Source organism: Eurytemora carolleeae, unplaced genomic scaffold (assembly GCF_000591075.1).
Source record: "Eurytemora carolleeae unplaced genomic scaffold, Eaff_2.0 scaffold301, whole genome shotgun sequence".
NCBI lineage: Eukaryota > Metazoa > Arthropoda > Copepoda > Calanoida > Temoridae > Eurytemora > Eurytemora carolleeae.
Window position 1 is genome coordinate 283,424 of NW_019396211.1, and position 25,008 is coordinate 308,431.

Genomic DNA, 25,008 nt, shown 5'->3' on the forward strand with positions numbered 1-25,008 from the left:
GTAGCAGATATTGCTCACATTCTGACATTTGTCCTAAAATTAGATATTGGTCATATTTTAAAACTTGCCTTAATCCTAAAATTAGATATGGCTCATATTCTAACACTTGCCTTAAGATTAGATATTGCTCATATTCTTGCACTTATCCTAAAAATAGATATTGCTCATGCTCTTACACTTATCCTAAAATTAGATATTGCTCATGGTCTTACACTTGTCCTAAAATTATATATTGCTCAAATTCTTACACTTATCTTAAAATTAGATATTGCTCAATGCTCATATTCTTACACTTGTCCTAAATTTATATATTGCTTATATTCTTACACTTATTCTAAAATTAGATATTGCTCATATTCTTACACTTATCCTAAAATTAAATATTGCATTTTGGGATATTAAAGAATTGGTTGGGAGATATGTTTTTGGGATATTAAAGAATTGGTTGGGAGATATGTTTTTGATGGATTTCACAATATTCCTACTAAGCAAAGGTAACAATTTAAAACAAATATTGCAGGTAAGATTTTTAGGATAATTTGTTGAAAATATATTATGCCTCCGCTCTGGGAGTTTTTAAAAGAAAAAAATCATTTTAAAGAAAAAATTGAGTATTGGGTCTGAGGGTCTGACCAGCTGAGGTTAAAATGCGCAATAAAATAACTGTGAACAGTACAAAATATAATCATGTTAGAACTTAGAAACCGGTTTTCTCCCTGAATAAGATGGCGGACACCATGAAAGCCTTGAGAACGACAAGAATGACAGCTCAGAAAACTCTGAACAACAGAATCAAGGGTATCCTCGCCGGAAACTGGAATATCTCCGACCAACTCGACCTGAAAATAATAATCATATTTAATATAAATATGAACTAAAAAGCACATTTTATCGTTTTTAATGATCAAATTCTACTAAATAATATCCGGCAATTATACTAAATAAAGGATTTTTTACAATTACCTCTGCAAATAGAGAGTTCTCAGCACTTCTATCTTTTGGAGGTCTTCCTGGTCCTCTTTTAAGGACCTGAGTCCGCGAAGAAACTTTAATATTTTTTTCCTGAAAATTTATGAAAAATTTAAATCAGAATACTAGTTGAAAAGGGTATTTATTAATCTTTTATAAAAATATTTGATTTATATTTTTTGAAACTTACAGATTTTGAAAATTCTTCGTCAGAGTAGTCATCCATCGATTCCTCGCTAAAATATTTGGATTTAATTTTAATTTTTGAGACTTGGAGACTTTCTTTTAAATTGAAAAACATGGGATGAATTTTCTTTTAAAATCATACCCCAANCAGAGCCCGCGATTTAAAAGCTACGACTCGAGTCTTTCTTCCTTAGACCCAAGTTTAAGGCTTAATTTTAGACACAACTTATGAATCATCTGACATCAGCGTGTGTCACGTGATCGACAGCTGAAAATATTCCAAATCTTGGATGGTTTTGGCGAAGAATTATTCTGAATGTTGAGTCTTTTCTAATTGAATCCCTCAAATCCGCCAAATTCAATATTAAACCTGTTAAATAAACAAAACTGTGTGGTGCAACGGAAATCCTTAAATTCTTCTCTTAGACCTGAGTCTTATTTACCAAATTATCTAAATCGCGGGATCTGGAAAAATAAAGGATTTTTGGTGGAAAGTAAATCTTTGAGCAGAATAAGATATGGAGAGAAAATGTTAACTGATGTTCAATTTTACAATTTTCTTCCCCAAATATTTTTACCATATTTCAAAATAAAAACCCCTGTAGGCAAATCAAATTTTCACCTGAAATTGTCATCAATAAAACTATCTTTGTCATAATCATCCTTAGGCACTTTCTCTGGAGATATATTAAGTTGTCCACTAGAAGCGCTAGTAGCAGAGTATCCCGGGGCAAATGGATCTTCGATTTTCACTTCCGGTCCACGTGGTTCCACGTGCGTCGCTGGCAATGACAGCTTGAAATCTTCAGGGGAGAGAAACAGAGTGGAATCCAGAAGGGTTATCAATTCTTTCAACTCTTCTAGGATATTAATTTCAATTTAGAATGAAAAATGATTTAGAGAGATGTTTAAAAATAAAGATCTCATGATTTTATTGTTAAATGCCCTTTAGGAACTTGTGAAATAATTTCCAAATGTTTCGAGAGAAATTTTCAAAATATATATCAACCATCAAAAATCTAAACTTAAAAATATGTAACGCTTAAAACTTGGCAAATAAAAAAATGTAAGCAATAAAACATTTACAAAAATTGACATCCCTGTTATAAATACCTTGAAGAACTGGCGTATGTCTAGATATAGTGAGCTGGGAACTAAACTGTAGAAGATCTAGAAACTGTTGAACATGAACACCAGGGAGCAGGATATAATCTACACTATCCTAGAGTTAAAAAGTCACATGTTGACGCAAGGAAACAGATTATTATCAATACCATAATAATATGAATTTATTTAAGGATCTGTCAACTGTCGACGTAATTTCAAATGACCCCCCCCCCCCCACATTGATAGAGTTGCCTGCCCGATCCACCACGAAACACTTTAAACTTTCATCTGATCAACATTGAAAAAGAAATCGTCGTTTTTCCATCCGAATTTTTTTCTGACCGAAAACGAGAAAATTGATTTGTGACTCGAGCATGCCTCATTCTTTCAGAAATGTTACCTGAATTGCGTGTTTGAGAGTTCTAGAGATAACTGCCAGAAATCCTCTATTTATCTCCAACTCTCCATCCTAGTTTTAAAGGAAAGCATCATGATATAATGAATTTTGGGGGGGAATCGAAGAAAACATTATTCTCAGTTATTAGGACAAAATTTTAAAAAAAATTGTTTCAATAAGTTTCAAATGACCCTCCCCCCCCCTCTTTATTTTGATTTCATCTCACATTCTTTGACGGTCAGGGCTACACATTTTGTTGAAGAATCGTTCCCCTGTCCACACATTTCAAAAATTATATCTTCCTCCACTTGTCATGGCTTTAACCTCAATTCCCCAAAATATATAATAAATAAAGCAGCCTGTTCATGAGTAAAGGGACACACCTGGAATCTAAGAGTGATATCTGAGTAAGTTTTGGATACAGCAGAGTTCCAGAACTCCATGTGTTCTGTATACTGGGATCCAGAGGATATGTTCAGCAGACGATCCCCGGCAACCTGGAGTAAACAGTTTAAAGATTTCTTAAACAAAATTTATTATTTGGAAGATATAAAGCGTTAAAGATCAATCAATCAATCAATCAATCAACAGTTATAAAAGATATAAATCAATCAATAAATCTATCAACATTCAAACCAAAATTACCGATCAATAAATTAATCGACAGTTAAACCAAAGATATCAATTAATTAATCTACAGTTAAACCAAAGATATCAATCAATCAGTTAAACCAAAGATATCAATCAATCAATCCATAGTTAAACCAAAGATATCAATCGATCATTTAATCTGCAGTCAAACCAAAGATATCAATCTATCAATTAATCTACAGTTAAAGCAAAGAAATCAATCGATCAATTAATCTACAGTTAAACCAAAAATATCAATCGACAAATCTACAATTAAACCAAAGATATCAATCGATCAATTAATCTACAGTTAAACCAAAGATTTCAATCAATCAATCTACAGTTAAACCAAAGATATCAATCGATCAATTAATCTACAGTTAAACCAAAGATATCAATTAATCAATCTACAGTTAAACCAAAGATATCAATCAATCAATCTACAGTTAAACCAAAGATATCAATCAATCAGTCTACAGTTAAACCAACGATATTAATCAATCAATCTAGAGTTAAACCAAAGATATCAATCAATCAATCTACAGTTTAATCAAAGCTATCAATCAATCAATCAACAGTTAAACCAAAGATACCAATCAATCAATAGTTAAACCAAAGATATCAATATATCAATCAATCTACAGTGAACCAAAGATATTAATTAACTAATCAATGTCTAAACCAATCAATCAATAAATCTACAGTTCAGCCTAAGATATCCATTCATCCATCAACCAATCAATAAATCAGATATAACCCCAAAACTATTCTGCCTGCACCTGATTTAGTTGAAGAATGCTGGGATTATTTATCTGCATGTTTACACACTGGAGGTCTCCACTACTAACCAATGATACATTTGGAGGCCCTGAATTTTTAGAAATCTCAAAATATATAAAGATTTTTAGAAATTAAAATCAAATGTTTCAATCTGAATTAAGAAGCGGTCGGTTTCAGAGATTTATTATAAAACTTTTGGGATAAAAAAGTTCTTAGAAGATATAAAAAAGTGTAGAAAAATCCATCACATGCAGTCAATAAATCTTGAGAAGAGAATATTTTAATAAGAATAAGAATATTTTAATGGAGTTTGTAAAAACTCTATCATGCGACATCCGTAACTCCAGAGGAAAGCAATCATTAATTTTCCTCTTGGATTTTCACTTTGTATGAACATCCTCTTCCCTGCATTTCAACACAGTTTTTGTGAATCTTTAAGATCTTTAAGATAGATAACATCTATAGACAATGAAAACGAATGAAAATCAATGAACAGATGAACTAAATAAATTTAAGTTTTCGGATGTATTTTTATCTTGAAAAATGTTTTTTTTACACGCACTATATAAATAGTGTTTAAGAAAAATTTTAATTTTTATCTCTCACTGAATAAAAAGTTTTTGCAGTTTTGGGGGGTGAACTTTGTAGTTAAACATAATAAAATTAGAAAAGGAAAATTTATTTTTCATCATTTATTTTCATCCCCAAATATTGAAAAATGTGTTTCAGGGTAGCACCACGCAAGGGACAGGGGGGAAGAGATGATCTTTGGTGCTTAGTTTAAAAAGGCTTTTTTAACCCCTCACGATTAAGAATTGTTTCTTTGAGTTTGAGCATTTAGATTGTTTATCCCTTGCTGATGCACCGAAAAAGAATATAACTGAATTTTTATTATGGATACGATGTATTCTACCTTCCATATCTAAGCCATGATGACGAGTAATATTCTCTTCTCTCCGAGTTTCTTCTCTATGGCATGTCTCCCCGCTGGTATTTCCAACGGACAACTGATTATTTGTCATTTCAAACCTTGATTCTAATTGTTGTCTTTGATCCTCCATGTTTAATATCAACATTTCCTTGCTACCTGATTCAAAAACTCATGTAACTAGACATAATAAGGCCCAAAACATAATTGGCTAAAAAGTACTTTAATTTTATATTCATTGCATCTTCATCAATTAATAAATGGAACAAAGTTCTGATTCTGAAGGTTACTTTTGATATTAATTGATTCCAAAGTATAAGTTTCGTTAATATTTAAAACAATGAGTTCGAATTCCTTCGTCCAATGGGAATAGTGCCCGGGCAAATTCATCATTTCTCTCATCTTCCACAAGCCTTTTTTCTTCAGAAAGCCTGTTTTGTCTATTTTCATCTCCACCAAATTCATTTTGTTCCTCATTTAAAATATATTCGTCCGCTATTGATGCCATTGTATTTCTGAAAAATATTAATTCTTAATTTTATTTGTTTTATTTTGGCTACGGCCACGTCTTACATTTGAGATCCATGTACAAAATTGGGGGTCTGTCCTAGAGAACGATTTTTGGACCCCCCCCCAAAATTTACCAAAATATTTAGAATAATCTGAAGAGTAATTGCAGTTACGACCATGAAGACAATTTTTATGATGTTTTTGGATTATTTGACAAAATTGTTGAGAGGGGCGGGAAATTAAGCATATAAATAACGAATGATTTTTTATTTTGATTGCCCAATGCCCACGGTGAACAGGAATTTCTATAATTTGCAGCATTCTCAACTATGAACTAAGTCAGTTGCACGCATAAATATTAAAGGTAAGCCTAGTGTACACTTCATGGAAAATTTAGCTTCTACTCTTTTCCGGGGTTCCAAGGAAATATAAATCACGAAGTATAATAGGTAAAAAAATAAATGTGTGTAAGCATTATTTTCAATCAAACAATATTGACGTTATTGTGAATCTTAAATCCTTAAAGCAACGGTTATAATAATTTTGATATTCTAATAAATAAATAAAAATTCCTCCGACACCCGAAGTAAACGTATTGGAAATTTTGCTTACAGCTTCTTTCCTATTCCTTTATTACTTCCAGGGGCATTCGCACTAGCCCATATATAAATTTAAAAAAACAAAGAGTTTTTAAAAAAAAATTATTTAGACTTCAGTAAATTCCATACTGCTTTAATGATTTTAATGTTTTATAATTTTATTGTAACATGCAGAAATACTAATAACCATGGAACTAAATTTATCTAGAAAGAACTTTTATAAATCAAGTTATTATTTAAACAGATACAGTTAGCATATAAACTTGGGTTTCCAATCGGAATTCCATTGCTCAATTGTTCTCGAATTGCACAGAATTGCGCGGAATTTATCAGGGATCGCAATTATGCACGCAAGTAAAGTTAATCTACTTTAAACGTTGGAAATCTACATGAAACAATTGTTTTCTATCAAATACATTTAATAAGTAAATATAGTCTTTATGTCGTACTTTTATAATTCATGCAATATACATGTTTTCTGCGTTACTGTACAAATATAAATAATTTAGTATTTATGCATTATCCCACTAACATGACAACTTAACGCCAGATTTGACTGACCGCTGTCGTAATGTGACAGCGAGGGGTTTACTTTACCGCTGTAGTATATCACCATGTCCCCACTGTCGTACAGCTATCGCCAAGGCTGACCTCAAATAAGGTGATCGGAGCTCAGCCCAACTCCAGCGAAGCGCGTCGACATAGGCGGTATAGCTGCCAGCAGTCTTTATGTTAGCTGGGTATAATTGGATTATTTTTATCATGAATCAGGACTAAATCTTTAAATGTAATTTTAAAGTTAATTGTCCAATTCTAGCTTGAGGATTACAAACATATTTTTAAGAAAATTGGTAGCTTTTGTTGAAGTATAAAGCTTGATGAAAGACATAAACAATTTAATCATAATTCTTTAATCTTCATCTCAAACATTCATTACATTTCTTGTAACTACAGGGTGTCCAACGAAACTTGACCATAGAAACTGTTGGCTGAAGGTCGTCTTAGATCTTAGATCATGTTTGATTCATTGTTTCAATTGTCACAACATTTTCCTGGTCCTGACAAAATGTAGTCTGCCTTTTTTGCAATTTTGCAAATTTGCAAAAATTGATTTTTTTTCTCCAAAAATCCAGTTATTTAGTAAAAATGTTTGCAAAAAAATGTCCAAAAAAACGATTCTTTATGTCATGGGCTTTCCTAAAAGTTAAAAGTTATCAAAATCTGACAACTGTAAGTGGGGCAAAACAAAGATTTAGTTTATTACAGGAAACAATAGTCATTCAGACAGTCAATTATAGGTATAAAAGCCTGATTTAAGATCTAAAGGGAGGGCTATGGTTAGTAAGGAAAAGTCAGAAAATTTCAACAGCCTCAGACCAACACTTTTACTACGGCAGGAGTAGGGTTAGTGACCTAAATTTGAATAATTGAATGTCTGTTTCTGGTTCAAATAAAGATTAAATATCTGTTTAATTTTCCATTTTTAGGAAAAAGGGGGTGGATAATACTAAAGAAAAGAAACAACATTAAAAAAAGGGGGGTACAGGGTACACCCCAACCTGATTATACTCAGGGGGGGTGGTAACGGACTGCAGCCACCCCCATAACCGCCTTATTATGATTTAGTAAACAAGAAATGGTGAAAAAGATTAATTTTCTCAAATCAAAACATCACCCCCTCCCCTTTCCCATGTAAAACTACACTGTGATTGGACGTCTTGACCATAAATTACTGGATATATACCATTTAAACCAGCTTTTTTTTAAAGTAGCTTATCTTGATATTCCAAGAATTAAAAATAATTTTTTATTTGCTGAACAAACCCATCTTTTTTTAAAGATAACGAGTTTAGTTAAAGAGTAAACCTGATAATGTTTATACTTTATTTATTAATTCTGGTGATAAGAACTTATTATTATTATTCATTGCTATGATTATTGTTTACTTTTAACTAAACAGTATTGTATGATTATTATTTTTATTTTTATTATCCATTATTATATTACAGGGTAAATCTGGCACTAACACTTCTAAAAAACGTATAATTACATTATATATACTTTACCTTCTTAATCCATTTAAGAGTTATAAAAGGCCACTTTCCTGCTTTTTATTAACTGCCAATCTTTTTGATTTGATCAGGGGGCGGAAATTTCATGTGTGTGTGTCTGTAACAAAAATAGTGTGTGTCTGTGATAAGGAACCGAATAGTTGTACTGTCGGTGTATACAGTTTAGAAGAATCTTGGTATTTGTACTTGTACAGTCTAAGAGAGTACATTTGTTTATTGTTAATTGTTTACTTTAATTTATTATTTATATATTTAAGTCAATACTCTATACAATAAGCGAAAGTTTCATACAAAGAAAAGAATATAATCTGATTCAAGTTTATAATTATCTACTCGTTATTCAAGCTTGATTTTATAATTGACGATATTGTTCTGATTTTTCCATGACTGTAGTCATGTGTGTGTTTCTGTACCAAGAAATTTTCGTTCAATTTCTTTCGAGAAAATTTCGTTCAGCCAATAAAAATGTGAACGAAAACAAAAATTTTTTTCGTGAAATTCATTAAAATTGTCGACCTTTAGTTCAAAATCTCATTTTTTCGCAAAAATACAATCTTCTTGATGCGAAATGGAAAAATTTTGATTTTATTGAACGAAAATTTCGTCGAAAATACATCGAAATTTGCGAAAATTTTGGACGAAAATGAACGAATTTTGTTAGTACATTTTTGCAAATTTCGTTCAAAGAAACTTTCGATGGAAACCCTGAGTGTGCGTCTGTAATAAGGAACCTGTTTGCAAAGCAGTACGACTGGTTTCTCTTGCCAGACTAGTGCCTTTTCCATTCCTTTTATTCTTGTTCCCTAGATTTGACCCACTATACAGTATATTATTGCATTATTTTCATGTTTCATCCATTTAGATTTAATAAATCATAATTTAGTTTTTTTTAGTATAACCAATAATTATTATTATTTATTTATTTCATATTATTACTTTTATGTGTTGTTCAGGCAAATACAGAAGCGTCTTCATCCTGCGTTAAACAGGATTGTGAGTGTAAAGATTTTATCAGGTACCTATCTGACCCATACATCACTTTCAAGCACTACCTACCTGACTACACATCTCACCTTCCTATCTGATACTTACCTCACTTTTGACCACTACTTCTTTACATACCTTACTACCTGACTACCTATACCTGTAAAACAATAGGCGGGCGTCGGTGTTTAACAGACTAAGAGGCCGGTTGGTTAATTGGCTAATTCGTTCGTTGGTCAATAAGTTCTTTGATCAATAGGTTCGGTGGTCAGACACAGTAGTCTCCAATAAAAAGTTTCGCTAAAAAATGCAAAAACCTTTGGTCGCATTTTGCAATCTTTTTCGGAAAATTTCGCATTTTTTCGCGGAAATAAATGAAGCGAAATGCAAAAATGTTTATATTTTGTGTTGATCCATCAATTGGGCTCGCGGATAAATACCTCTTAGAGTCTTGAGTCTTGTTTTATCAAAATTTAGTCTTTTTTTGATGAATTTTCGCAACTTTTTCGCTAAACTTTTGCATTTGTATTTAAAAGTTAAATATTTTTCGCGAAATTTTCGTTTTTTTTTTCATAATTTCCATTTTTTCGCGAAATTTTCGTAATATTTTTTTGCGAAATTTTTGGCATTATTTTTCGCGAAATTTTATAGCAAAATTTTCGCATTTTCTATTCTGCGAAAATTTTCGCATTTTTCAAGAGCAAACAAAATGCGAAAATGAAGCGAAATAATCGCGAAATTTTTTTTTCGCGAAATTTTTATGCAAAATTCTGTATTAGATGACACTCTCTTAAAGTAACAAATTTTCTTTTCACCGTCTTTATGGTATATTTTTATTTAGTAATGGTTGTGAAAACCCACTTTCAACCTCTGAGGTGCATGCAGACTCCATACCGACTTGTTTGACAAACTGTAAGGTAAACTAATACATGTGGACTCCATGCAGACTTGTTTGACAAACTGTAAGGTAAACTAATACATGTGGACTCCATACAGACTTGTTTGACAAACTGTAAGGTAAAATAGTACATGTGGACTCCATGCAGACTTGTTTGACAAACTGTAAGGTAAACTAGTACATTTGGACTCCATACAGACTTGTTTGACAAACTGTAAGGTAAACTAGTACATGTGGACTCCATGCAGACTTGTTTGACAAGCTGTAAGGTAAACTAGTACATGTGGATTCCATACAGACTTAAGTTTGACAAACTGTAAGGTAAAATAGTACATGTGGACTCCATGCAGACTTGTTTGACAAACTGTAAGTTAAACTAGTACATGTTGACTCCATGCAGACTTGTTTGACAAACTGTAAGGTAAACTAGTACATGTTGGACTGCATGCAGACTTGTTTAAGCAACTGTAAGGTAAACTTGTACATGTGGACTCCATGCAGACTTGTTTGACAACCTGTAAGGTAAACTAGTACATGTGGACTCCATGCAGACTTGTTTGACAAACTGTAAGGTAAACTAGTACATGTGGACTCCATACAGACTTGTTATACAAACTGTAAGGTAAACTAGTTCATGTGGACTCCATGCAGACTTGTTTGACAAACTGTAAGGTAAACTAGTACATGTGGACTTCATGCAGACTTGTTTTACAAACTGTGAGGTAAACTAGTACATGTGGACTCCATACAGACTTGTTATACAAACTGTAAGGTAAACTAGTTCATGTGGACTCCATGCAGACTTGTTTAAGCAACTGTAAGGTAAACTAGTACATGTCGACTCCATGCAGACTTGTTTAGGCAACTGTAAGGTAAACTAGTACATGTGGACTCCATGCAGATATGTTTAGCCAACTGTAAGGTTAACTAGTACATGTTAACTCCATACAGACTTGTTTAAGCAACTGTAAGGTAAACTAGTACATGTGGACTCCATGCAGACTTGTTTAGGCAACTGTAAGGAAAACTAATAGATGTGGGACTGCATGCAGAAATGTTTAACCATATGTAAGGTAAACTAGTACATGTGGACTCCATGCAGACTTGTTTAACAAACCAAAAGGTAAATTTGTAAATGTAGACTCAATGTAGACTTGTTTAACAAACCAAAAGTTAAAATGGTAAATGTGGACTCCATGCAGACTTGTTTAACAAACCAAAAGGTAAAATGGTAAATGTGGACTCCATGCAGACTTGTTTAACAAACCAAAAGGTAAAATGGTAAATGTGGACTCCATGCAGACTTGTTTAACAAACCAAAAGGTAAATTGGTAAATATGCAGACTCCTCTAACCATTTTTAAGGTAAATTGGTAACTGTATACTTAATCCAGTTAAGAATTCAGACAGATTTATATCCAAAATATAATTTTTATAATTCTGCCCTGAAAACTCAAGTCTAATATTATATAAAGAAGACCATATTAGACTGGTTTTAGGTATAACTGAGTGTAGCTTAAGCCTAATTCTCTGCTTGGCATTTTTCCAGGCTTAAATCCGGTTTTAGAATTCAAGCTCATTGGTTTATTGTTAAACCTATTTTTTAGATTTTCTCCAGCATAAACCTGTGTGAGTTTGCTCTGTTCCAAGAACCAACTCAGATTCATGAAAACTGTTTAGCAATAGGAAGGAAAATATGAAATACAAACAATTCAACAACAAATTTTAAAGGGACTATAAGCGAAATTCTAAGTGACCCTTCTTACAAAGGAATGAAGTACCCGATTCACAATTATCAGAATTAAATTTAAATCCTAAATAAATGACAAAAATGTTTCAAGGGTACCGTTGTGAAACGGTTATTGCAATTTTTGCCTTGAGGGTCACTTAAAAGTTAAAATTACGCTGAAAGTCCCTTAAAATACTTTATTTCATTAATAATGATGTTGCTAGTTATACTTTCCTACTTTCCAAAAGTTTATGAAAGATAAGATTAAGAATCAATTTGTTCAGAAATTTCAAAAAAGTTCCATCTAATTTCTAAAGAAGTTTTGACAATTATGCTACAAATTTGAACTTTCTTATCCCAATATCTTTGCAGCCTGGTGATGAAAACCTTTGATATTTTGAACAGCAACTAATTGATCATAAAAAATTCCTAGTTATAACAATTAAATGTACGTATATAATCATGTTGCAAAGATATATAAAGGTTATGTTCAGTTCCTTCCTTTACTTTATTTTCCAAAGATGAGGATGTCGACATTTTTCTCAATACGTAAGATTATGAAATTAAAAAAAATATATATTTCTTAATGAGATTTTAGATTTGCAATACGTCAAAACATTGGATTGAACGAAAACATAGATCTAAGCATGTAATAAGCAATTTTTCATTTTACTCGAAATTGAAAAATAACAAACATAAATTTTTTCTTTAGGAAATTTTTTTTTATTTCAGCTTTTTTTTTGTTTGGGCGTAAGCATATGACTTGTAAATCTTTTAATAGTTTTTTTTTTCTGGAAGATGATTTATAATAAAATGCTGCACTGAACAGCTACTAAAAAAGGATCCTCTTTATGGCTTACATCTTTTTAAATAACCCTGTACCTTTTACATATAAACATTTATGCTCTATGTAGATTTATAAAAGAAACCATAAAAGAACTGTTCTATGTAGATTTATAAAAGAAACCACAAAAGAACTGTTCTATGTAGATTTGTAAAAGTAACAACAAAAGAACTGCTCTATGTAGATTTATAAAATAAACCAACTGTTCTATGTAGATTTATAAAAGAAACCACAAAATAACTGTTCTATGTAGATTTATAAAAGAAACCACAAAAGAACTGTTCTATGTAGATTTGTAAAAGTAACAACAAAAGAACTGCTCTATGTAGATTTATAAAATAAACCACAAAAGAACTGTTCTATGTAGATTTATAAAAGAAACCGCAAAAGAACTGTTCTATGTAGATTTATAAAAGAAACCATAAAAGAACTGTTCTATGTGGATTCATAAAAGAAACCATAAAAGAACTGTTCTATGTAGATTTATAAAAGTAACAACAAAAGAACTGTTTTATGTAGATTTATAAAAGAAACCACAAAAGAACTGTTCTATGTAGATTTATAAAAGAATTGGGTTTTTGTTTCACAAATTCATATTTTCCAATCTCTACATCTTTGCAACATAATGGTATGGATATTTTAAATTCTTCAAATTTAGATTATTTGACGTATCAGAATTTATAGTTTGAAATATCAAAGCTCTACAACATTGAATTGCAAAGATATCAGGATAAAAAAAAGAAATTCTTTCCTATGACTTTACCTTCACAGGTCTAAATCTCAAATAAGTTATTTTATTAATCATTTTCATTAATTTGTTTAATTAGTTAATTTAGTTTATTATCAAAAATTGATTAAATTGTTTAGATGTCAAAACCACGGTCAACCTCTTTATGATTCAGAAGGAAATGAATTAATGGAGGTATACATTGAACACATATTTATGGTATTGTTACATCTTCTATACGCTACATCCCCCATACTGAACTTCTGACCTACTAACTTTCCGACCTACTGCATTATCGAACCTACGCCAGCTGTTTATTTTTGTATTATTTGAGGGTTAGGTTTATTTTTGTATTATTTGAGGGTTAGGCTAGGTTAAGACAATTTCTGGGCCGAGCGCTGCAATGAGTACAGGCTAGGGGGCCGGGCGCTGAGGCCACAAGTCCATATAGCAGCTGTAAAACCAGGTGCTAGTAGGTCTGATGTGTAGTATTGCGGATTTGGCGTAGGTCAGAAGTGGAGTATAGCGGATTTTCGTAGGTCGAAAAATACACCACCACATTTGGAAATCATTTTCAGACAGTGAGAGGTTTCGTGATTGTATACATTTTTCCTTTAAGAGACTGTATGATAGTTGAGCTGAGAATGCAATCGACTTAAGTATGAGAAATATTTTAGGATTCATTAGAGACCTATCAGACGTTTTACCATGCATATTTGTTCAGAAAGAGCACAAAATCAATCTTTTATCCTCATAGATAGTCCATTTTGGAGGAATTATTTTCAGAATCGGTTTTTTAAAATTATTAATGACGAACATGAAAAAATTATGCAAAAGTTCTAATTATAAGCTTATTTTTTAGGATTGTGATCTGTGTGAAAATTGTAAAAATTGTAAACCTTGTGGAGTTCCACTTTCTCATCAAGGTAGAACATAAGTGTTATATCATATATGTCTTTTTATCATCAAGATAAAATATTTTCGATTGGTTTTTGTCTATTTCTCATCAAGGTAGAACATATTTAGAGTGTTACATGTCTTTTTATCATCAAGATAATATATTTTTGATTGGTTTGTGTTTATTTCTCATCAAGGTAGAACATATTTAGCGTATTATGTGTCTTTTTATCATCAAGATAAAATATGTTTGATTGGTTTGTGTCTATTTCTCATCAAGGTTAAACATATTTAGAGTATTATGTGTCTTTTTATCATCAAGATAAAATATTTTTGATTGGTTTGTGTTAGGGTTTCCACGAAATGGCTAAATCTTTTGCGCAAAATTTGCGCTATTTTCGCGCAAATTTTTTTGTTGCGAACTTTTGCGCTATTTTTGCGCATGAAACGCAATGAGTTTTGCGCGGTTTTGCGCTATTTTTTTGCGCAATTTGCGCAAAACCGGAAATATTTTTTGCGAAAGTTGCGCATGAAACGAAATTTTAGTTTTGCGCATTTTTTTTGAGCAAAACCGCAAGTTTTACGCAAAATGTAACTTTTTAGGCAAATTGTCAAAAATTGATATTCTAAGCCTAGAATTAAACAACTGAAGATTTATTCCATACATAAAAAAATATTAAGATACGAGTATGATAACGATTATACTACTCTCAATTGGTTGCTTCCAGTAACAAAAAGTTTAAATTAAGGGACCAAAATTAATAAAATAGAAATTAGAGAGTGTGAAACTTGGTAATATTTTAATCCTATTAAATAATTTCAAGTGACCCTTAAAAGCTTTGCCTAAACAAGTATGAATTATATTCTTAAATTTTTTTAATCAAATTTCTGAAATCTTTTTTATCTCATATAAAATAATGCAAGAGAGTAACCAATGCCTGAAGAATCCACTTTTAGGAAATATGCATGTCCAAAACTAATTGTCGAGACTTTTACTGGACAATCTGTTTCGGATTTTGGTACGAAATTGCGGAATTGCGCAAAACTTGAGTTTCGCAAAAGCGGAATAGGGCAATTTTGCGCGAAATGACTTTTGCGAATGATTGCGCAAATTGTTGTTTTTTTTCGCGTAAAACTGATGCGCAAAGAAAGAAAAATTTTGCGTTTCGTTCCGCAAATATTGCGCAAAAGTTTTGGGAATGGAAACCCTAGTTTGTGTCTATTTCTCATCAAGGTAGAACATATTTAGAGTAATATGTGTCTTTTTATCATCAAAATAAAATATTTTGATTGGTTTGTGTCTTTTTCTCATCAAGGTAGAACATATTTAGAGTGTTATGTGTCTTGTATTTAAGTACTTAGGAAAACTTCAGTTTTACTGTTATAATTATGTAATGTAATGCATACTTATGAAAATGACTTTATTCCTATTACAGATGGAGGGATATTAAGAAAATATAACACTAGTGAATATATTCCTCTTGTACTTGGTGAAGACCGTGTAAAATGGAACACTAGTGAATATATTCCTCTTGTACTTGGTGGAGACTGTATAAAATGGAACACTATAGTGACTATATATTCCTATATTGTAGTTGGTATAGACTGTATAAAATAGAACACTACAGACTATATTTCTATGTAGTTGGTGTAGACTGTATAAAATGGAACACTACAGACTTTATTTCTATTGTAGTTGGTGTAGACTGTATAAAATGGAACACTAGTGAATTTATATTTCTATGTAGTTGGTGTAGACTGTATAAAATGGAACACTACAGACTTTATTTCTATTGTAGTTGGTGTAGACTGTATAAAATGGAACACTAGTGAATTTATTTCTAAGTAGTTGGTGTAGACTGTATAAAATAGAACACTAAAGACTTTATTTCTATTGTAGCATGGTGTAAACTGTATAAAATGGAACACTACAGACTATATTCCTATTGAAGTTGGTGTAGACTGTATAAAATGGAACACTAGTGAATTTATTTCTATTGTAGTTGGTGAAGACTGTATAAAATATAACACTACAGACTTTTTCTATTGTAGTTTGTGTAGACTGTATAAAATGGAACACTAGTGAATTTTTTATTGTAGTTGGTCTAGGCTGTATAAAATGGAACACTAGTGAATATATTACTCTTGTACTTGGTGAAGACTGTGTAAAATGGAACATTATAGTGACTATATATTCCTATATTGTAGTTGGTATAGACTGTATAAAATGGAACACTACAGACTATATTTCTATTGTAGTTGGTGTAGACTGTATAAAATGGAACACTAGTGAATTTATTTCTATTGTAGTTGGTGAAGACTGTATAAAATATAACACTACAGACTTTTTCTATTGTAGTTTGTGTAGACTGTATAAAATGGAACACTAGTGAATTTTTTATTGTAGTTGGTCTAGGCTGTATAAAATGGAACACTAGTGAATATATTACTCTTGTACTTGGTGAAGACTGTGTAAAATGGAACACTATAGTGACTATATATTCCTATATTGTAGTTGGTATAGACTGTATAAAATGGAACACTACAGACTATATTCCTATTGTAGTTGGTGTAGACTGTACAAAATGGAACACTACAGACTATATTGCTAGTTTTCCCGATGTTGAAACTCACATTGACTGTGCAAACACGTGTAGAAATTCAGGTAGAAATTTTCTGATTGAGCATATTTCAAAAAAAGAAATTCAGAACTCTTAAAATATAATGTTTTCTTGTCTGTTTGTGTGCTTTAAACCAATAAACGACGGATCCTATCGGGCGGTAAAAGGACAGCTCGCGTAATATCAAGAGACCCACCATACAAAGAGGGTGATGTCCAAATTACAACTGGTTTTTTTAACCTTTAACTGATCATCAAGGTTAAGAGAGATACATCACTGCAAACCAAGATTTTTATGGCTTTTACACAAAAATCAAGCAGTATTGTATTTTGCTTATTACCTCTTTTAAACTTTAGCAAGAAACAAGCGCGTTGCATTTTTTAAAACATATATGACCAGGGCTACAAAAAGCTACAAATGAGTTGGTGAGGTTAAACCAATGACTAAATGCGTTGTGACATATTTTGATGACTAACTTTCAGATCTGTCTATATTTCAGTGTCATGTGGTTATCTCTGTAAAGTATAAACATAGCTGAAATCATTTATAATCCTCGAAAAATCTCAAAAATGTGATGTCAGAACGCGGTTTTAAATATTCAGATTTAAATTTGTTTTTTTTTAAATTTTTTTAAATTTAAAAATTTAAAGATTATTTGAAATTATAAAACAGACTGAAAACGGAGAAACAATTGAAAGCCTTTCCGAGTTTTTCATTGTTTATAAGTGAAAGGTTTGTGAATTTGACACACCACCATTCAACAAATAGTAAGTCACTTGTAATTACACCAACTGTCCCTTTAAACCACAGAGTAGATATTTATAGAGGTTCAGTGTACTAAGTAACAGCAGGCAAGCGGACCAAAACTGTACAATTTTAGAAATATCGGGGTCGTTTGTGTACATATTCCAAAAAACAAGTTATGTTTCCAGTACTTTCTACATTTAATTATTTTTGTTTACATTTAAGGGAAAAATATCTATCTATCTCTCAGATCAATTAGTATTGATTGAAGTGAACCCCAAGCAAAATGCCAACTAAAATATGATTTAAATATTTGCCAAAATCTAAGTTTAAAACAAACCCCTGCTGACCCTGCAGTATGTGTACTGTATAAACCCCACTTCCTCTTGGAATCAAGGTTTCGTGAGATGAGTTGACTGAGTGTCTATACTGTCTATCTTTTTCTATAATTTAAACTGATTTTTTCATGTCCAAAGAAACATTTAAAAGCTAAATAAAAGTACAAAAAGACTAGTTTATACATATAAAAAAAGTTAATCCCTCATATATAAACATTTATATATATTTATATTATTATTATTATTATAAAGATTTATTCACGCACAAAGATATAAATATACAAATATAAATGGTGTAGTTTAAATTTGTTTAAATAATTTTTGAAAATACAGGTTTCCAAAAGAAAAGAGAAAAATATGCAAAAGTATGCACAAATAGACAACATTGATCATTACTCATTACATAATATATTTATCATTTCAGTTATTACGTAATCATAGAATCCTTCAACATATAAATTATTCTTTCTTGTATTTAAAAGTTCTTGTAAAACCGGAACTCATGTTCCAATGTGACATCAAAATATTTCATTTGTTTCTTAACTAACATTTTACTAAGATATATGTTAGCTTTAGCTGGCTAAGCGGCTTAATTAAATTGACTGACATATTTTAGGGAACTCGGAGAACAAATTTTTTATTTTAAAGTTGTAAATTTGTTTTTCAATATGTTTCTAAAATTCCCCTTCAGCTAGTTCCTGAGAAAATAGTTTCCCTTTAATTTAGATATTGGCGCCAGTTTTATGGTTTATGAGCACAAGGAGAGAACCTGTTACTGCTATGACAATGGATACAGGTAAATAAACAAAACTAAAAGAACTGTTGTTCTTACAGTGTTGAATTAAATTCTCAGTTTAAAAAGTGACAGTAATAGATGAAAAATCATGTTCTTCTATATAACCCCTTTAAATTTCTTGTTGATTTTTTCTGGCTTCAGAAAAATGAAGACGGTTAAACTCAAGTTAGAACTTAAACTATTTCAATGAACATTAGACATAGCAATTGTACAGTGTAAATAGACCCTTTTCACCTAAATTGTGCTTTGCTAAGTTACTAGTAAAAGAATTTGCTTTGTAACATCAAAACTCTTAAGTAATGCTATGATGTCGTCTTTCTATTCCATTGTTTTCTGGTTATCATTGCATGAGAAAACATTTTTATAAGGTATTTCAGTTTAGGTTATTTATTCAATACTATTTTTGTTGTATCTTTCATCCCTTGATGCTTTTATTTCATATCATGAATTTTCTTAGGGGGGGGGGGGGCGTCCTTCCCCTCCAGGAGCTCAGGGGGGTGGATGTCGGCCCAGGCCCGCCTCTAGTCCGCCACTGAAGTGAATGAAATTATGAATTCCAACTTTTTTTAATCCCGAGAAATTTTAAGTTTTTTTATTTTCAGACATTGTGCTACCCAGCTTATTCCTGTTGGATTCAATCAGACTTTATAGTTATACATTTATCTATTTATTTTTAACAAATAAACTTTTTTAAATATTAGACTTGTAAGATTTAGGGGGAATATTGGAAAACATGCTTACTCCATGATTTCTTACAGACTAAACAATGTTACCCCAGAAATAAAAAGAAAATCTGGTAAGAATGTGATATGATTTATTTAAGTAAGAATAACTTTAAAAAATAGAAGAAAAAAAGTCCACAAATGTTTTTTTTTAAATTTCTAACTCAATCCCTTGTCTTAAATGTTCTACCAATTCCTTCCCAGCCTCTATTGTGCCTTCTGCACAGCAGACGGAAAGCTGTTGAGTTAGAGGTGTGAACCTATGGACAGCCTGATTTCAACTGAAAGACAACTAACTGTGTTTAACGTAAAGTGTGAATCTTTAAGTATAAAATAGTGATTTCTGTTTCTTTAATGATTTGTATGTCCGATCATAAATTAGGATCCCCATGACTGATTTTCCTCGTATTTTGATTAGGGAACTAGAGAGAACCACGGGAATGTTCTTAGCTTGGTTTTGAGATTCTAAATTGAGTGTGTCAACTTTCATAGGGAAAAATAGCTAAACTCGTATTTTTAGACTAAGTGCGGGTAAACTGCGGGATTATCTATGAGTAACTTTGACAACGCTGGGTTCCCAAGCTAATATGATATACTTTCACACTTACCAAAAATGTCTAGTATGTAAAGTGCACTTTGCGCCTCAAATTATTGTTTCTTTCAGTCTCGTTCTCCTTTCGAGGGCAAATTATCTGTGAAATTTTATGTAAGACAATTTAAAGAATGCCATGCATAAGTGCATACACGAATGTTATGTTTTCATCACCCTTAATTCCATAAATAAATATAGGAAAGGAGGAAAAGGATCGGTTAATTTCCAACCGGATCAAATATGCTTATATTTATATATATATTAATACATTATACAGTTATGCATCTATCACACATTCAACAAATACGATTATATAGAATAAACCCTCTGGGAACATTTTACATAGAGGATATACCAATAATAGAGACAACGCCCTCCGAGAAGAGTCTTCTAAGAGCAGACAAAGAGTATGTATCAATTACAGAGAAAACAATCTCCGGGAATAGTTTTTATAGAGCAGCCACAGTTCACAGAGTGTTTATCAATAATAGAGTAAACGCCCTCGTAGAAGAGTCTTCAAAGAGTATGTATCAATAATAGAGAAAGCACCCTCCTTGAACGGTTTCCATGTAGCAGTCAAAAAGTATGTATTATTTATAAATAAAACACTCATAATAAAGACGACTTTCGATTTCAATTTTGATTTATATCAAGTTGTTAAACAGCATGGATGTAGATAAACATTAAAAGTCAAGAGAAGCTGTCAATTAAAAAAGCTTCTCTTTAATTACTTGTAAACTTGTAATTTGAATAAAGCTTGTTAACAATCAAAACTTAAATAAAAAAGTCGTCTTCATTGTATTTATATAATCGCTTATCACTGTAAGAACACCACAATTGAAAATTATTAACTATTACATAAAATAAAGGAAACCTTAGTCAATTTTGCTCACACGAATTATATATCTAACTACTTATATCTACTACGATATTTTATATAAGGAAAAATGTACTTATAGGTAATCATAATTAAAAGTGCAGTAAAGTTACTCTACTGTACTCTATGGAGGTATCATAAAAAAGGGGAATATTCTATTTTTACATTTACAATGTATCTAAGTGTATTGTATTTATGTGTAGAGTGTATACAATACAATACATTGTTAAAGATATTCAATAAACTAGTATTATTTGCCAGAAGTGCTCCTTTGTCTAAAAATAATTTTATTTACAAGGCGCCTGATTATCTGGACTACTGACTACTTTCAAAGGAAGAACTTGACAGGCAAAATTTGAAAATTATGAAAGACAAAATTTTGAGTGAAAAAGTTATGGAAGAAAAAACTTGAGAGAAAAAGTCATGAATTACAAAATTTTGAGAGAAAAAGTTATGGAAGACAAAATTTTGAGAGAAAAAGTTATGAATTACAAAATTTTGAGTGAAAAAGTTATGGAAGAAAAAACTTGAGAGAAAAAGTCATGAATTACAAAATTTTGAGAGAAAAAGTTATGAAAGACAAAATTACAAAAAAACAACTTTTTAAACGACAAACTTCGGGCGAAAGAAAATTTATCTAAGACAAATTATTAAAAAAAATGTTTTAAAAATCTTTAAAGAAATGTTGTACATACAAGGTTGTGTTCTCTCATTTTACTAAAACTTTAGTTTTGATAATAAGAACAAAATTTCATGTTTTTTTCTAACAGTATAGTTAAGATTGGTATTGCGGTAAGTGGAAAGAAAAACTATACCTTGACAATTGTAACAAGAGATTTTATTTGTAATGTACTGACATGTACTAAGGCTGGGTTACTTTGTGGATTTCATTTGTAATGTACTGACATGTACTAGGGCTGGGTTACTTTGTGGATTTTATTTGTAATGTACTGGCATGTACTAGGGCTGGGTTACTTTGTGGATTTTATTTGTAATGTACTGATATGTACTAGGGCTGGGTTACTTTGTGGATTTTATTTGTAATGTACTGATGTACTAGGGCCGGGTTACTTTGTGGATTTTATTTGTAATGTACTGACATGTACTAGGGCTGGGTTACTTTGTGGATTTTATTTGTAATGTACTGATATGTACTAGGGCTGGGTTACTTTGTGGATTTTATTTGTAATGTACTGACATGTACTAGGGCCGGGTTACTTTGTGGATTTTATTTGTAATGTACTGACATGTACTAGGGCTGGGTTACTTTGTTGATGTTAGATAAGCGTTTTTTCATTTGTTAACAAGAGCCAAAGAAGGACTCAATTTTTGAATATTTTTCAAGGTTTCTGAATATTTTTCAAGGTTTCTGAATATTTTTCAAGGTTTCTGAACTTTTTAATGCGCTCTAAAATACTGCTTCATAACAAAAAGGTTCCAACATTTCTAAACCGTATTCTGTTAAAGTTTGATTTCATCAATCTATGCAGAATTATCATCCACATATCATCCAGATATCACCCACATATCATCCACATATCATCCACATATCATCCAGATATCATCCACATATCATCCACATTTCATCCAGATATCATCCATCATCCACATATCATCCAGATATCACCCACATATCATCCAGATATCATCCATATATTATTCAGATTTCACCCACATATCATCCAGATATCATCCACATATCATCCACATATCATCCAGATATCACCCACATATCGTTCAAATTTCATATTTTACAACGAGTCGAGTTTTAACCCTTATATAGCACGACTATTGCCGGCGAAAACTCCACTTTTAAACTCGATTAAAACTCCACTCCTCATCATCCAGATATTACCCAAATATCATCCAGAAATCATCCAAAAATCACCCATATATCATCTAGAAATCATCCAGATATCATCTTGGTGAAAAGTTGAGTTTTAATCCTTGTATGGCACGACTATAGCCGGTGAAAACTCCACTTTTAAACTCGATTAAAACTCCACTTCTGGAAAGCAAAAGTCGAGTTTTACTCGAGTTTAACTCGAGTTTTTGTTTGCTAGGCATGGTGACAGTACTCGGGTATTCTGCTGTGTTTTATCTAATATAATAAGAATACAGAGCCATGGTGACAGTACTCGGGTATTCTGCTGTGTTTTATCTAATATAATCAGAATACAGAGTCATAGGGACAGTACTCAGGTATTCTGCTGTGTTTTATCTAATATAATCAAAATGTTCTGTTTCTCAACATCAACAATATACAGTGCAGATACAGTCATATTGTCACACAAACCATGGTAGATATAGAACCAAGGAGACTAGGGGGGTATATTATGTAAAGGGTTAGTTTTCAGTTTATTGTGATGTCAGTTAAGAACCTAAACTAGTTTTAATGTAAACAAACAACATTAAATAATAAATACAAAGAGAATAGAATATATATTAGAGTGGAATTAAGAAATCCTTCGGTATGAATTTTGTCTGCAGTCCCTTTCAGCCTGAAAGGGAGTCCAAAGTGTACAAATTATGTAAATGTTCAAAAATTATAAACAGTAGAGTACATTAATACAGTATGTTCCCAAGACTATCCATTTCAATTTCGAATTTTTTAAAGCTGTTAAATAAACTTTATAAAATGAATTAGGTGAATAAAAAACATCATTTGATTTATAGTTAAAGCGGAAAATCATCGTTTGTAAAGTGAAAGACATAGAGTCTAGGTTAAATGATAATTGGTCAATTATGAAACCAGCCTATTTCATAACTTGGTTTTCTTTTAATATTAATTTTAGATTTTCTATTAAATGATGTTCCAGGGCCCAAAAGGTTATATAACACAAATATGTGAAGTATACCTGCAGTACGGAAACAGTACAACAAAATGGCCGTTTTACACTTTTTTCTAGTAAATTCCCCTCTAATATATATTCTATTCTCTTTGAATAAATATCAGTCATTGCTTTGAAAATTTTGTTACTACTTCAAAGTGACCGGCAATGTATGGTGGTTGATATGAGAATGCAATATTGTGGAGAATCTTTTCAAGGATTCATTTGAAACATATAAAACGTTTTGATGATGTATAATGGTTATAATCACTGAGTTTGAGCGCAAAGTTGATGTTCAAAATCATTCATTTGGGTGGTTACGTTTTGAGATTTTTTTAAATTACTAAATAACGACGACAAAAAACGTAAAAAAATAAACTAATTAGATGTTTAGGAACATATTTCTCAATTGAAATTTTCTCAAGAAATCTATGTTAGAATCAATTGTAGTGTTCGGACCAAATATACACTACTGTAAGATTCCTCTATTCTCAATAGAATATAAACAAGGAATGGGTTAATTCTAAGGAAGAACTGATGAAAAGGGGTGGTTCTTAAAAATCTTCTTGACTTGTCTCAAGTCTTCAACTGAATGCCTCTTTAGGTTTCAAGTTTCCCTTTTTGTCAGTTCTATTCCTATCTTTATTCACAAAAAACATAATTTTATTTAATATCCAATTAATCACATCTTTTATTCCATTATTCATATATTATTATTATTCCATCCTGCAATCCCTATAAAAATACAAAAGCAAAAGATTATTGATAATTGTTTTTACAAACTCCACATTTTAGGTTCAGATTTCAACATTCAAGCTTTTAGAATATAAAACAAAAGTAATGTACCTGCACTTAAGAAATCTATCTATATATCTAGTATATACTTAAAATAATAAAGAATTTAAAAATAAATATCAGAGTAAACCAACAAGCACAATAAACACCAAAACTGCCAACCTTAAGAAAGATTACACCTGGCTGAGAATAGATTTAAATGATAATAATCCCATTTTACTACACAATTATCTATTTTTCCTCGTTACATTAAATTTCTTATTCTTTATAAATTTCTTCTAATTTTTCAAATGTTCAGTAAATGTTTGTGAAGAATGAGACATTACAGAAACCAATAACTGAATAAGATTAAATATTTTCGATGATAATTAATAGTTCATCCTTTTTTTCTCCACCTGTTCCTAAATAACTTATTAGTTTACTGTAGAATTTTTAA

General features: G+C 31.2%; 2 protein-coding genes across 4 annotated transcripts; one reads left to right on the top strand and one right to left on the bottom strand.

Moving 5' to 3' along the window:
- Positions 1 to 575: 575 nt before the first annotated feature.
- LOC111698279 (uncharacterized) lies at positions 576 to 5,508 on the bottom strand. The gene is made up of 10 exons (XM_023468566.1): positions 5,352 to 5,508; positions 4,983 to 5,156; positions 4,069 to 4,157; positions 3,043 to 3,156; positions 2,663 to 2,731; positions 2,269 to 2,377; positions 1,778 to 2,015; positions 1,160 to 1,205; positions 964 to 1,062; positions 576 to 839 (listed from the first exon to the last, which is right to left on the bottom strand). Exons 1-10 carry the CDS (start codon positions 5,503 to 5,505, stop codon positions 591 to 593), a joined length of 1,341 nt encoding a protein of 446 aa, XP_023324334.1. The 5' UTR covers positions 5,506 to 5,508; the 3' UTR covers positions 576 to 590.
- A 2,452-nt stretch (positions 5,509 to 7,960) lies between these two features.
- On the top strand, positions 7,961 to 19,455 carry LOC111698277 (uncharacterized). Of its 3 annotated transcripts, XM_023468562.1 has the most exons (10): positions 7,964 to 8,005; positions 9,132 to 9,193; positions 10,004 to 10,079; positions 11,667 to 11,746; positions 12,308 to 12,337; positions 13,500 to 13,554; positions 14,222 to 14,285; positions 16,823 to 16,921; positions 18,686 to 18,755; positions 19,358 to 19,455. In XM_023468562.1, the coding sequence occupies exons 1-10, from the start codon at positions 7,979 to 7,981 to the stop codon at positions 19,404 to 19,406; spliced, it is 612 nt and encodes a 203-aa protein (XP_023324330.1). In that variant the 5' UTR covers positions 7,964 to 7,978; the 3' UTR covers positions 19,407 to 19,455. The 3 variants fall into 3 exon arrangements, with proteins under 3 accessions (XP_023324331.1, XP_023324330.1, XP_023324332.1); XM_023468563.1 differs by lacking the exons at positions 16,823 to 16,921; positions 18,686 to 18,755; positions 19,358 to 19,455 and adding an exon at positions 16,209 to 16,355 and having other exon boundaries at positions 7,961 to 8,005; XM_023468564.1 differs by lacking the exons at positions 7,964 to 8,005; positions 9,132 to 9,193; positions 10,004 to 10,079 and adding an exon at positions 10,685 to 10,732.
- Positions 19,456 to 25,008: the final 5,553 nt, after the last annotated feature.